Genomic DNA, 15247 nt, shown 5'->3' with positions numbered 1-15247 from the left:
TGATGTTTAAGGATTCAAAATGGGAATATCTTCTTGCTTTGTCATCTGGATTAGAGCAGTAATTTCTGAAGATCTTTGAAGCAATGGAACGTCTTTTCAATGAACTCTTAGGCAAAGCCCAATAAAGAAAACAGATAAACAATACACACACTTTTGGTTCAAGTAGTGACAGAAGGTTGGGAGACACACAAACAGCTCTTTTCAAAAAGCACCTCAACTAAGAGCACAGTGTGAAAACGACTAGGAACTGGAAGAAAAAGGGGAAAAGTGCAGCAATTTGCTCCCAGGAACTACATTTGCTGAGGCTGCTGTATATGCTAAGAAAGATTAATAATTGTGGTTTTTGAAATGAAATTGGGTTTGAGATTGGGAGTGGTGAGAAGGGATAAAATATCACACCCATCACTTCTGTGAAGAAGAAAAAAAAAAATGAAACATCAAAACTCCTAGCATTTATTGTTAAAATTAAGATGACTTTGGGGGCCTTACCACATTAAGATAAGGGCCAGAGCATATCACAAGCTCAGCAAGAGGACACTAACAGTCAATGACCAAGATAATAGCTAGGGGTTGGCAAATTTTTTCTATAAAGGGCCAGATAATAAAAAGTTTAGGCTTCTAAACTTTGGACCATATGGATGTATGGCACAACTACTCAACTCCACTGCTGTAGCACAAAAGTAACCATAAATACTATGTAAATAAATGCAGCATGACTGAGTTCCAGTAAACTACAAAAACAGCAGCCCGCAGGCCTGTGCATTTAGCCTGCAGGCCATAATTTGCCAATCCCTGATCTAGCTAATGGCCAAACTCCAAATCAATTGTACACCTCCAACCCCTCTAGAATCCTGTGCCTTTCAACTAAGCCCAGTGAAAAATCTGAATCACTCTCCTTTACAGAAGATAAATGAACACCAGTGGTAAGAAAAGAACAAAGGGGCAGTAAAACAGCATGCTGAAAATCTCCCTCTCCCTTACTCACTTCATTGCTCTACCAAAGACGTCAACTAGAATTTAGACGATAATCTTAACCTACAAGGTGCTGAGGAATGCTGAACACTGTGCTGCCCAATTATATCCATTTGAAGGACCTTCTCTAGTTGGAAGTTGGCTCAGAGTGGATGCACTGGTCAAATAACCCAGGTAGTAGCTATACTCTACCAGAATCATGATATTCTGCCTTCAAATCTGCTGTAGACCCAGTGATTTAATACTTGGCAGCACTGGTGGAAGGAAGGAAAGGAAGCAGGGAGGGAGGGAGGGAGGGAGGGAAAGAAAGAAAGGAAGGAAAGAAAGGAAAGGAAGGAAAGGAAAAAAAGGAAGAAAGAGAAGAAAAGAAAAGAAAAAGAAAGAAAAAAGCCCCAATTGCATCTATTTATAACTTCATCTCTTATCTAATATCTCTACTGAACTATGATCTACCATGAAAAGAGACCTCTCCTTATAACTGGGGAGCCTTGCCTTCCCAACAACTCCCTTGGTTCCACCACCAATTGGATCTTCTTTTTCTCCTTTATTAACAGCATCTCCTGGGTTTTGTCCACCCTTACAAAATTCCAAACCACTTGACCTCTTAGAGGGACAACTCTATTATTGATCTTCTGAAAACAATCAGATAAAAGCTGAAGGAGCAAAAGTACCAGGTAGTCCAAGGTGTTTCCTGTGTAGTTTCCTACACTCAAAACGACACAGGAAGAGTTCACTCTTAGGAAAGATTTCCTTCCCTCCGCTAAAATCCAGGTCTCCACTCTCTTTGCGGGAGGAGGAGAACCTCAGTCAATAGCAAAAATAGCTTCACCTTCATTATGGCCCCTTACCATTAGCTAAGTCTGTTTTGCCATCTGTGCTGCTCCCTTTGCTGGACATCTTGAATGATGTTTACTGCAGCCAGCCTGGATTGAGGAGAGTAAGAAAATGAAACAATTAGGAAACAATCTGGGAAAGATGATAAAAGGCACCAGGAGATTTAACAATGTACAGCCTTTGTCATTTTTACAAAATTGATTTTTTTGTGTGTGCTCAGCAGGGCTTCTCAGCTGCTGAAAATTATGCCAGATATTATCCCCCCCATGTCTAAATTCCATAAAGAAACATATCTTTGGGAGGCTAACTGCCATCTCTTCTCACTGAGTAACTGGCAGTGATTTTTCAGATGGGAAAGAAGGAACTGAAATAAATCCTGGAACAGCAGGTCTATATCAAGTGACATGTATTGCAAGCAAGCAGAGAGTCTTAACTCAATACAGAAAGCTAGCTTCAGCACTACCCTCTAAAGCAAAAACCTTCTGTTGTAAATAATCGTCGTATGTATCCACAAACTCTATGAAACACTTGTCTTCACAACATGAAGAGGAAGGTCAGACTCTGAATATCATTTCACACACAAAACAGCAGAGATAGAAGAAATTGAGCTCTTGGGATAACAGCCTGAGCTTTATGGTCATTCAGATGCCTAGCTTCAAACATACAGGCACCCATATTAACTAAGGATTATAAGAAGCAGAGTCAAATTAGAACTCAGGAGTATCCTACCCCTAAAAAAGAACCTAAAAGGTTTTTTCTTCCCTTTTATGACTAGTAAGTCAGTCACCAAGTGCAAGGCTGAAGAAGAAAGTGCAACATTTCCATTAAAAGCATCTCAGTCCATTTCATAAAATGGCAAACACTATTTCACCTAGTTCCAAGAACTTTCACCAGGTTTGTCTGTTTAGCAAAGCTCTAACTAGGAGTCGGGGTACCTAGCTTTATTCCTTTTATACCACTATAATACAGTCATTATTTTTTCAGGGCCTCACTCCCACCTCAAGCAAATTCCAAAGAGCAAAGAATAATATTATTCAGACCAGAATTTTGTTAAGCCCTTTCAGTGCCTTGGACAAAAAGCACTGAAAAGACAAAGTATGATTATGACTCCAGTCCTTGTACCCAGGCACACTGGCCTCTAATCTTTCAACAGCCCTTTCATTCCCATAACAATTATCCCAGAGGCAGCCCCATCCTTATCTTTACCCCCTTCTCTCCTCTACAAAAATCCAAGTTGCTTCAAAAAAAAATTTTAAAAAGTGTCCTCTGCCAAGAGACAGCTGCCCAAAGCTTGCTCACATTAGGCCAGGGCGGGGGAGTAGAAATAATGCAAGAGGAGGACTGAGGCTGAATTTGAGGGAGGGACACCTGGAAGGGTGATGATGAAAGACAATGCCAACAAAAAACAGATCTGTGAAGCCACATAAAGAAAAACAGTGAAGAGCTGTTTGCAGAGCAGGCTGTTTTCCTCCTCCTACTTCAGTGATGTATTTTTGTACAGCATTCCTCACACAACACTTGTTTTTTTTCCTCTCAGTAGTCCCTGTTTATATTCTTTAGTAGCTCAGAAATATCTTCTTCCTCACCTAGGGCTTAAATTAATTACATTAATTGCAAAAGTTCTATGAAGCAGGGAAAACAACTGTACTACTTTAAGATTAAAAACTAAGGTCATAGGCATACCTTATGGTCAACTGAGAACAGAATTGATGTTTTCTCACCTCCAGAATCAAAACTGTCAACCACACCATACTTCCCATCTCACTGTTATCCACTCCTAGAGAAGAAGTATTGAGCAGCTCCAGAGACCCTTTCTCAAAACTGAATCTCATCAACTTCTACAGAAGGCCAGACTGCCTAAACTTTAGACTCATAGTGGCTCTAGAAAACACATTTGCTGGGCAGGAGGCGCCAAATGCCTAATGCTTACCTAGCTCTGAGAACCACTTCTCAGAAAAGGAGAGCCATGAGGTTGAACCTATACCCAGAGGTTGTAAAGCTCATCTTCTGGGAAATTGGTTTAAGATTCTTGCAAGAAGCGATCTTTTCTTTGAGGAAAAAAGTTCGCAGAATTTATTCCTAAATTCAGAAACAGAACAAAACCTATGAATGCTTATGTCAACTCTGTTTAATCACCGAGCTGATAGGCAGAGAGCTTCTAAAAGTCACATTTTAGGGGCCACAGAGTTTAGTAAAATTAGTCCTAGGCTGAAAATTGGAAGTCCAGGGTTCTAGTACTAGCTAAGTTATTAACAAACTTTGTGATGTGACCTTGGATGTGCTGCTTAATCTTCTCTGGGCTTCATTTTCTTCTTTTGTAAAACAGTATTAGTAATTCCAGAGATGGTACAGTTAAGCAAAATTATATGTTAAAACTTCTGAAGAAGGACACTCTTAGAGCAGTGATCTCAAAACTGATTATGAACTTCTATCAGTGAAAACTTTGATAGTTTCATGAACCCACATTTAATCAATTCACATTAAATATTAAGCTTGATTTTTCTAGAAAAAACTTAAAATTTCAACATTCCCTCCCTATACACCACTGGATCATCTTCCATACCCCTTGGAGTACATACATTCCCATTCTGGGGGACCACTTCTCTAAAAAGCCAAGAAACTTCAATGACAGTGATAAAATACAATTACTTTGGGGATGAGTTGTTATCGTATAAATGTCTGTCAAAATGAAGAAACTTAAAACCATCTCAATTCTGGGGTAGAAATTAGAGTAAGTGCCCAAATTAAAGCAGGCTAAGGTGCTATGACTGTACCCTAGGTCTTAATTAAGCATAGGAGTCACTCTAGAATTTCTTCCATCACCAAAGAATACAACCTTATTTTATAATTTGAGGTAGGGACCATATCTGACCCAAACTTAAATTACCTTCTTCACTCTTTAATGCACTCCATTTCCAACAAATCCACTGTTTTTACCTTGATCAATTTCCATGTAAAATCCAGTCCAGAGCAAACCAATCTGAGCCTGGAAGAGCTGATGAGCTCACTGCCCCAGGTAGCTGGGGGAGTTTAATTAGATTAGCTCTACTGCCTGTACTCTAAAAATAACCATAACCCCTGCCAAAGTGAAGGTTAAAGAGTAAACTATTGGGGGATGGGGAAAAAAGACCCAGGTGTCATTTTAATTTCTACCTAAGAAATTCCAGTGACCTAGATTTCTCCTGTCTTAATAAGAAAAAGGCCTTAAATTTTAAACCAAATACACGACAAAATATTAACTAAAAATCAAGCAGAGGGGGAGTTAAAACAGGATGTAAGAGTACTTTGTGGAAGAGGCATCAAACATCTCTTGTTTAAAACCAATGGGGCTGCTTTCTTATCCTAATATTGATGAAAGATTTATACAAGAAACCAGGTATACTAGAACAACAGGACATCCAAATTTAAAAAAAAGAAACTCGACTTGGACATTGTACAATATACAAAAAGTAACTAACTCAAAATGGATCATAGACCTAAATGTAAAAGCTAAAACAATACAACTTCCAGAAGAAAAACAAAATAGATAATCTTTGTGACATCAGGTTAGGCAAATATTTCTTTTTTTTTGGCCGCACCGTGAGGCATGTGGGATCTTAAGTCCCCCGACCAGGAAATGAACACGCACCCCCTGCATTGGAAGTACAGAGTCTTAACCACTGGACCGCCAGGGAAGTCCCCATGGCAAGTATTTCTTAAGATAGAATGCAAAAAAGCACAAACCATGAAAGAAACAATTAATTAACTGGACATACCAAAATTAAAAATCTAGTCTTCAAGAGACACTTAAAAAAACGAAAAGACAAGCAATGAACTAGAAGAAAATATCTGCAAAAGACATATTTGACAGCAATCGGAATATATTTAAAATCTCTCACAACTAAATAACAATCACTTGAAAAAGATGATCAACATTATTAGTCATTAGGAAAATACAAATTAAAACCACAATGAGAATCCTCTACACACCTATTAGAATAGTTAAAATTTTTAAAATAATAATAATAAAAGTTTACTTTATCAAGTGCTAACAAGGAGTAGAGCAACTAATGTCTCACACACTGCTCAGAGAAAGGTAAAATGGTAGTTAGTCACTTTGGAAAACAGTTCAGCGGTTTTTTTTTTTATAAAGTTAAACATACACTTATCATACAACCCAGGAATCCTACCCAGGTATGTACTCAAGAAAAATGAAACTATATATCCACCTAAAAATCTAAATGTAAATGTTTTAGTGGCTTTACTTAGATCCATCAAAAACTAAAAACAAGTGGTTTTCAGCCAGGTCATGGATAAAAAAATTGTGGTCCATCACACAATGAACTACTGACATATACAGCAACATGAATGGATCTCAAATGTGTTATGCTAAGTGAAAGAAGCAAGACTCAAACAGCTACATAGTATGACTCCATTTGTAGGACATTCCAGAAAAGATAAACTATAGGGACAGAGAGCAAATAAGTCATTGCTGGGATTTGGGGAAAAGGAACTAACTACAAACAGTCATGAGAAAACTTTCTGGAATGATGAAAATGTTCTATGCCTCCATCACAGTGGTGTTACATGACTATGCATTTGTTAGAATCCATAGAATGGGTCAGTGAAACAAAAGGTAAATTTTACTGTATGTAAATTATCAATCAATCAGGCCAGAAAAGAGAATGGGGGGGGGGGGAGAAAATCATGCAAAGTGTTAAATGACAGATACAACCCAACAATTAAAAATACCAGATTCTCAAGTCTGCGATTATTAACAGAAGTTAGCTAACACTGGCCAATAGGCCACAATAAATGAGAGCAAAATGTCCGGTCTTCTTGCTTGAAAATTAAAATGTGGAAGAATTTTTGCTGCAAACAAAGCTGCCTTATCAGAACCACATTAAAGGCAAGATGAATCCTGAACTCATAAAAAGTCTTCAACCCTACTGTCTAGGTGACAACTAAGAATATCAGAAGCTTAAAGTAGTCCAAAGTAGTTCTAACGGTTGTACTATTAATTTGTATACATATGCTTTTTATTTTTATTTTTAAAATTTCTCTCAAGTTCATTTTAACTCCTTTGGACTCTAGGGTCTATGGAAACTGGTCTGATAACTCTACCTTACCTCAGGTTCAATGGAAACATCAACTTGTAAATAATATTACTGTCCTTGATCCCTTTACTAAGACCTGAACTCATGCTCAGTGAGTTCCCTTGAGTTACATAATCTCAGTATTCTCTTGGGTCAGTCCAGCTGGGTCAGTCCAGCTGTCTCGTTTGGCATGTCTCATTCTGCAACTGAAGTGCCCGACTCTCTTACACAGACACCCATGTTTAAATGAGACAAGGTTTCAGAATTTCCTCTTAAAGTGAAAGGTGATGGTAGAAACTACTTCAATTATTAGTAAGACATATCTGAGAGCCACACATCCCTGGTTCCTCTTGGGAGGACAGATGTCCCACACCACTCATGACTGAACAGCTGTTCAGGCTTGATCTCCATCCAAAGTACAAATTTGCTTTTCAGTCTTAGGTCCCACAGTCCATCTGGAATCAACCAGTCCTATTTTCTCCATCCCCAGTTTTTGCTTTCAAGCTGAAATGGCTCAATTTAAATTCATTCTCCTTACTTTACTGTTTTTCTACTTCACAATAAACACTTCTCCAAGCCAACTTTCCCAACTCCTGCTGCCAGCCCCACTCTAATAGTACAGTGTTTATTAATCAGACAGAGAATTTCAGACACTGAATTCAAAGGATGACCCCAAGGAAACTGAAACTCATACTATATAAACATGTTTACAGGGGGGCAGGCCTTTAGTTCTGGGCTACTCTCTATTAAAGTACTCGGAGGAGTTAAATATACTACACTGTCTCCTCTGGTAAACGGGACAGAGGAGCAGAAACTATAAACGTTTCTGGATCAGGGAAATTAATCTCTATTCCTATCTTGCAGAAGATGTAACAGCACTGGGTAACCCAACTGTATAGCAACTCTAGCCTCTCTTTTTTATCTAAATTATAGGCCTCTGGCACCACCCAGTGGCCCATTTGTACTGAGACATGCTAGTAATACAACAATGTACAAGGCAATACAGGATCTACAAATATAAATAAGGCAGTCATAATACCTTTTGTAGCCAATAAGCAACTAGGAAAAACAGGTATACAACTATGATACAAGAGACACAAGTGTCAGTACCATTTAAAAAAAAAAAAAGGAATTTCCTAGCAGTCCAGTGGTTAGGACTCAGCTCTTTCACTGCCATGGCCCGGGTTCAATCCCTGGTCAGGGAGCTAAGATACTGCAAGCTGAGTGGCGTAGCCAAAAAAGGAAAAAAAAAAGAAAAGATAAACAGAATGTTGTTGTAGTTCAACAGAGTAAAGGATTATGTTTAGTCAGGGAGAAAGGAAAAGCTTCCATGGAGAAATTAGCTTTTAAACTGGACTTTGAAGGAAGGAGAGGATTTCAATGGGTAGAACTGAGGAAGCTATTCCATCAGGACCACCATGAGAAAAGACATGGAAGATGAAAAACCTGATTATGTTCAACAAAATACATGGGTAGTCTGGCTTGGCTAGATGCTGGGGTATAGTTCATTAGTTAAGAAGTACAGTAGAAGGTGGTGTGTGTGTGTGTGTGTGAAGTATAGTAGAAGGTGTGTGTGTGTGTGTGTCATCAGGAAGATTTTGTTAAGGATAATAAGATGGACTGAAATGGACAGTTGCCAAAGTTAAGAAGCAATGAGACCCTGTCTTAGGCTGATGGCAGAGGAAATTAAAAGAATGGGGTCAACGTGTGAAACACTGTAGAGGCAGAATTGATAGAATTTGGCTCAATGAGCAGCAACAAAGCTCAAAAAATAAAAAAGACAAGTTTGAGTCTGGGTGCCCAGAGGAAATCAAGTGCCATAAATGAGAGACTGGCATGTGGGGGAAGAGAGGAATTTGATTACGTTTAAAATCCAAGTTGACACGTCAGGAAAGTAAGTGGAAAATCAATGTATGTCTGAAACCTGAGAAATAAATTAGGGCCAGAGATACAGGTTTGAGAATTATTTGTATAGATAAGCTTCAAAATCAAATCCCTTGTAAATTATACCTCACTAAAAAAACAAAACAAATAAATTAAGGACTCAAGAAAGGAAAAAATCTTGGGGAATACCTACCCTTCGAAAAAAGAGGGAGAGAAATGCTCAGGGAAGTTGAAAGAGTAACAGTTTTAAATGACTTGGAAGTCAAGAGATGAAAAGGTTTCAAGAAAGTGGGGATGGTTCTTGTTTCAAATGCTACAGAGTACAGAAAGGTGCAAACTGATAAAAGGCTGTAAGACTCAGAACTGCTTTTCCATGGAATTACCTCAGGAATTGAGTGAGAATGCTGGTTTTCTCCCTATTCAAGTATCATAAAATAAAAGGATTCAGCTATCTCTTCAGTTAAGTCCATTAAAATTATTCCCATAAAAAACTTATTAGGCTACCAATTAATCATAACCTGAGACCCATGTTTAAACAATTCAAAAATGTGTTCATTCATATTGTCATTTGGACAGACCTTTTATACTTTAAATACACTTTTATAAGAAGTACTGATGGACTTCCCTGGTGGCAGAGTGGTTAAGAATCTGCCTGCCAATGCAGGGGACACGGGTTTGAGCCCCGGTCCGGGAAGATCCCACATGCCACGGAGCAACTAAGCCCGTGCGCCACAACTACTGAGCCCGTATGCCACAACTACTGAAGCCTGCGTGCCTAGAGCCCATGCTCCGCAACAAGAGAAGCCACCGCAATGAGAAGCCTGCGCACCGCAACGAAGAGTAGCCCCCGCTCGCCGCAACTAGAGAAAGCCCACGCGCAGCAACGAACACCCAACACAGCCAAAAATAAACAATAAATTAATTAATTTAAAAAAAAAAGTACTGAACTCTACCTTTCAGCTCAATTTGCTTCAGCACTTGGCATTGAAGAGCCCTGGTTTTTAAAGACAGCATATGGTATAATGGAAAGAAAAGGGCTTCGGTGTCCGTCAGACCTCAGTTTGAATTCTACTTCGACCATCTACCCTTGAGTTTGTTTCTTTTCTAAAATGGGACAATATCATTACCCTGAAGGAGCTGGTTTAGAGGATTAAACAAAACATTTGCAACTGGCTGTCTGTACGTGGTAGGCATTTATATTATTTTTCTAGCTTCTCATCTCTGATTCCAGACTGCATTTCCTAGAGAAGCCTGGGCTTCTTCACCACTCAACAATGATCCTCCAAACATTGTACACAAATCAACACACAGTTCCAAGTCTATGAAATCTGCTTACCTACTCTCACTGGCCTTTTAAAGAATTCAGAGAACTCCGTTAATACCTTCTTTTGAGTACATTCATGTTCTATGAACTGGGGTAAAGCAATATACCCAGGAGCCCACAGCATAAGTCTCTTTAAGTCTTCTCCCTTTCTAAGGTTCAGAAGATAGCCAAGATGAGAACTTCAAAGCAATCATCACAAATCATGATGAGGAAGGTAAGAAGTCCTACATCAACTATACTACAAACAAGGAACTCTGTTCCTCCATTGGATGAATGCCTTCTCTCCCTGTTGGTAGTACCAAATGCCCTGTGTTTATAGTTTATTGGCTTTAATTCTACTAACAGTATTTCAGGGTATGTTAGGAATGCACTAAGTGCTATCTCCAGCAACAGAGCTAAGGAATGTTTTATAATAACATTTAAGCACATTCATCTCAATTTAAATCATTTTAAGGAAAACCCATTTCTTAGGAAATTTCATTGTGTTCCCACTATGAAATGATTTATATTTACATCAGAATCCAGTCCCCATTACCAGTTTTTGCCATTCACATTTCAAATTTTTCTTAAATTGTCTGAAAGGACACTACAGAGATGAAAGGGTACAACTTAGGATAAAACAATAAAGAAAGAGAGGCTAAAAACATCAAGAAGTGCCCTCCTATCTGCACGAGACTAGAGGACAGAGTATAAACAATGTGGGTCCTAAGTAAGGTTAAAAACATACCTGATAATGTGGCAATGCTTAAAGTGCACCAGAGGAATATAGCCTCTTGGCTACCACTAGAGGTAAATCCTATAATAGCTTTCCAGATGGCTAACAAAAAAAAAAAAGACATGGGAAGCAAGCATGGATGCTTCACATTAGAACTTGCCCAGACCTCCTTAAATAGTATCCTCAGAGGATAAGAGCAAATATCTAACCTCTCAGATACAATAATGAAAACTTTTGCAATAACCCAATCCATTTAGACACACTACGTTTCATTAATAAGATGCCATCTTTGTCAAATTAATCATTCACCATGCCCTATTTGCAAACTCAGGGCAGCCTTAATTCATTAGTTTATCTTTGGCATACACATTCCTTGGGTTAAGGCAGTACTTGAGAAACTGGGCTTCTGGCCCAGAAACTACGTCCTGTAGAGGTAGAGATAAAGACTGCTATAAAGAAGTGACCAATTCATAAAACGCATCACACTCTAATTTTTAAAGCCCTTTCAAGGACTTTCTTCTCACTCCAAGAATAACTGAATCAGTAAATAAGAAGAGGTAGCCCCTTTTTCTGACCAATTTTAACAGTGATAAAGTTTCTTGGGTATACTCACAAAAATGAAAGATGAAAAGTTTTCAATATTACTGTAAAGCTAATCTAAAATCACCAGCATTTGGCTCTGGAACTAAGATATACATAGTCACTACGTCCATGACTGTTGCTGATTCAATTCTTTCAGTTGCCTGGGTTCCCAATGGCTGAGGGTAAATAACAGATTATCTTGGCTCACTGATAATCTGCTTTAAAACAAAAAAACTAATTCAATCTTAAAAACTAACTCTAACACCAATGTGATGCAATAAAAAGCTCTGTTTGGATAATTCTGTCTTTTATAATCTGGACACTTCCTGGACATGTTTAGAATAACTTTTCAGCAGCAGAAATAATCCAGAAATAAATCTATCTACTGAAAACAAAGGTCAACCTGTCACTTCATGATTTTTAAAGCCTGTAACTCACCTGATAGAATACAGGACCTAGACCATGAAACTCTGAAGATCTCAGTCTCCCACAACAGGGCATACTTCTATAAAATGTCTTCTACTGGAGTCCGTTTGCTTTTGAAATGCCAGTATTGTTTTAGACTGGCAACAAAAAGACATTTCTTTTAGCTTTCTCTTAAGACAAGCTTCTGTCTTAGGTTGATCCTAGTCAAAACTAAGGATCATAGCACTGAGACTGATTCTTATACATTTAACAGGCTGCTGAATAAAATGCCCTGTCAGGTTGGTGGTGGGAACTAAGGTCATAAGTATACCTAGCCTCCCACTGCAGCCATGGTAGGTAATACTTCTTAGTAAGGTGCAACAATTCTTATGCAACACCCTGAAATATAAAATATCTTCAGAAATGTAAGAATTTTACAGTTGTGGTCTACAGACTAAAAATACTGATTCACTGTATACACAGGTGTCAACCTGGAGCATAAAATGTGAAGCCCTTCTTGGTAGTGGTGATGGTGGGAGTGGGTTCTTCCTAGCACATACAGTAATAAGGAACAGTCAAAGTTATGCCTCTTTCAACATATTGCCTTTTCTCCTTCCACACCCACTCTCGCCCTGCTGAACACAGAACTCTAGACCTCATAAATAACACAAATAATAAAATGCACCTCACTACCCTCCACCCCAAGAGTCTTTACCTTTGAACAGAGAGAATTTAGACCCTAGATGGTGGTAATGAAAGTTGGTCAACTCTAAGTTGATCACTGGCCTGAATGAACACAGTTGCTTTCATAGCAATGTTATCAACACTTTCTTAATTTTCATGTGCCCTTACCTCCCTCAAAAAGATGTGAAAGAAAAACCAACAAGAGGTTAAAAACTTTTTATCTGTGCTGTCATATTATTAAGATGGTCCAGCTGGGGAGATGAAATAAAAAACTCTACATTCCTAACTCCCTAGCCCAGATTTACTTCAGAAAGAAAGGAGACCTTTTCATGGTCTACTTCCTTGATTAACTATTGATGAGGACCACTGCAGAGCCCAACAACTTGGAAAAAAAAATGTATTCCTTCTATGGCAAAAAGGAAAAGGCATAAGAGGTAGCTGGAGCTGAGGTGGTGAACAACATTGAAGCTGGAAGGAAAGGAATTACAATACTTAGGTCAACTCTGATTAGGTGAGCTAAAAGAGAGACCAAGAGGCAGGAGCAAAGAACAAAGGAAACTTATTGATGTTTAATTTAAGAATGCATTTAGAAATATACATACATCAACATCTAATATTCCTGCTGTCCTCTGGTCTGGAACTCCCACCAGACTAAACTGAATCATGTTCAGAAGACAACCCTAGGTGGGCACCTACAAAGAACACATCTAAGCTGACCAATTAAAAATGAATCTGAAGGGCTTCCCTGGTGGCGCAGTGGTTAAGAAGATCCCTGGTCCGGGAAGATCCCAAATCCCGCGGAGCAACTAAGCCCGTGCGCCACAACTACTGAGCCTGCGCTCTAGAGCCCGCGTACCACAACTACTGAAGCCCGCGTACCACAACTACTGAAGCCCACGCACCTAGAGCCCATGCTCCGCAACAAGAGAAGCCACTGCAATGAGAAGCCCGTGCACCACAACAAAGAGTAGCCCCCGCTCACCACAACTAAAGAAAGCCCGCACACAGCGACAAAGACCCAACGCAGCCAAAAACAAAAATTAATCAATTAATTTTAAAAAAATGAATCTGAAAAATTAACCAGAAAAACGTGTTCAAAAGCAAAATGCAAAGAAGTATAAACTAACGTATAACTTATTCAAAGCTATATCAATGATGTGCAAAGAAAAGAGAAAATATTTTTTTAGTGTCCATCTTGGGCTAGGCATAATGTAAGGCCTTTATATAAGCTTCCTCATACAATACTGACAATGACCCTAGAACATAAGCAGTATTATCCCACTTTTACAGATGTGTAAATTAAGACTCAGAAAAGTTTAAGTAACTTGCCCAAGGTCACATGGCTAATAAATCTTAGTACAGTATTTAAACCCAGACCTACCCAGTTCTAAAGACTGTATTTTCCCTTTTATCTTATTGATACACATACATACTACCAATAATAATCTTATTCTAGTTCATAATGAGCCGTGTGGAATAAAACTCACCAATGTCACACTCAACCTCTTCCTACTACAAATCATAAAGATATTAAGAATCAGCCAGGCCTACCTTCCAGAGCCACTCAGCTCTTCTGTCACAGCCTATGAAACTCAACCACAGCACTATTCTCTGCTACCAGAAATCTAACACCCTTACAAAAGTTACGTTTACAAGTATGTCCTAACTCCCTCTGTGGGACGGGCCCATGCTGCTGAATGCACAGGATGATTCCTCTGCTAACCAAGAATTCTTCAGACCAGATATAAAAGAGCACCACTACTTTTTTTTTTTTACCCAAAATTTATCACTGTGTCCTGAAAAGTTGGAATTCTGAGGTGGACTGGACTCAGTCATCAACTAAAGGCAGCACCACTCATCACTCACTAGCTTTTAGTTAAAAGCAGCTAAATATTCTCCATAGCAAGAAATGACAATTTAAAGTCCTGAGAGGCAAAGAGACTTGATTTGACAAAAAGCTAAACAGAACTCAGGCAAACTAGTTCCCAGCTTTTAACAGTGTAAGAAACACGATCTGCACAAAGGCAAAACACAAGACAAATGAATAAAGAAAGAGGGAGATACATTCACTTCTAGGCTTAACTGTAGTCATGTGAAAATATACAGCAATAGTTTACGACAGAAAGTCAAGAGTCGCAGAGCCAATTAAACTTGTAAAAGTAATTTAACCAGAGCTGGAACAAAGCCAAGAACAATACCCGACTCTTTGGGAAACTGTGGTAGGAATTTTATGACTAGTGGTCAGCACTTGAGCACCAGGGTAGGGTCTGTCTTGCACTCAGGAATTTAAATGCCTTCAACTCCTACTCACCTTTCCTCCTTTATCACTGAAGTAGGGCCAGGCTGAGCTCCTGAGAAAATAGGTCTGTAGATTCACTGAAGGACTGAGAAAAGTTAAAAGTTTAAATCGCAAAGGTGTCTCTTCTACTAAACATAATAAAAAATATTTATGAATACGTTAGTATTTTTTAGACCTCCTCAAAACTATTTAGAACCACCGTAATTTATCTAATTCTGACTACTGAACAAATAACTTACACTGTTACAGAAATTAAAGGAACCAGGCAAGTAATCTCCCAGCTCCACTAAAACGTAGAAGTCATTTAAAAGGAAAACCTGAATCTTTTCAACGCTAACCCCTAACCGAACCTCTCAACAAGAAGCCACAGAGCAGCGGGGAAATCCCGGAGAGAACGTGATAGCGCTAATGCCGGTTTGTTTACAGAGACTCCAGCAACAATCTTATGAGTCAGAAACTCAAGCCACCAGATG

General features: G+C 38.8%; 1 protein-coding gene across 4 annotated transcripts in view; it reads right to left on the bottom strand.

Moving 5' to 3' along the window:
- DCAF8 (DDB1 and CUL4 associated factor 8) overlaps positions 1-15247 on the bottom strand; it is a 42678-nt gene that overhangs the window by 26646 nt on the left and 785 nt on the right. For 3 of the 4 annotated variants that reach the window (XM_061183216.1, XM_061183218.1, XM_061183219.1), the window contains exons 2-3: positions 14787-14859; positions 1821-1895 (exon numbers count right to left, since the gene is read on the bottom strand). In XM_061183216.1, coding sequence (XP_061039199.1) covers positions 1821-1869 — 49 coding nt within the window. In that variant the 5' untranslated portion in view covers positions 1870-1895; positions 14787-14859. Of the gene's footprint in view, positions 1-1820; positions 1896-3736; positions 3834-14786; positions 14860-15247 lie in introns of those variants that run through there. The other variant, XM_061183220.1, reaches the window with a different exon arrangement.

This window comes from Eubalaena glacialis, chromosome 3, assembly GCF_028564815.1.
Source record: "Eubalaena glacialis isolate mEubGla1 chromosome 3, mEubGla1.1.hap2.+ XY, whole genome shotgun sequence".
Taxonomy (NCBI): Eukaryota; Metazoa; Chordata; class Mammalia; order Artiodactyla; family Balaenidae; genus Eubalaena; species Eubalaena glacialis.
Note: the sequence above shows the minus strand (reverse complement) of the source record. Positions and strands in the feature narration are given on the sequence as shown.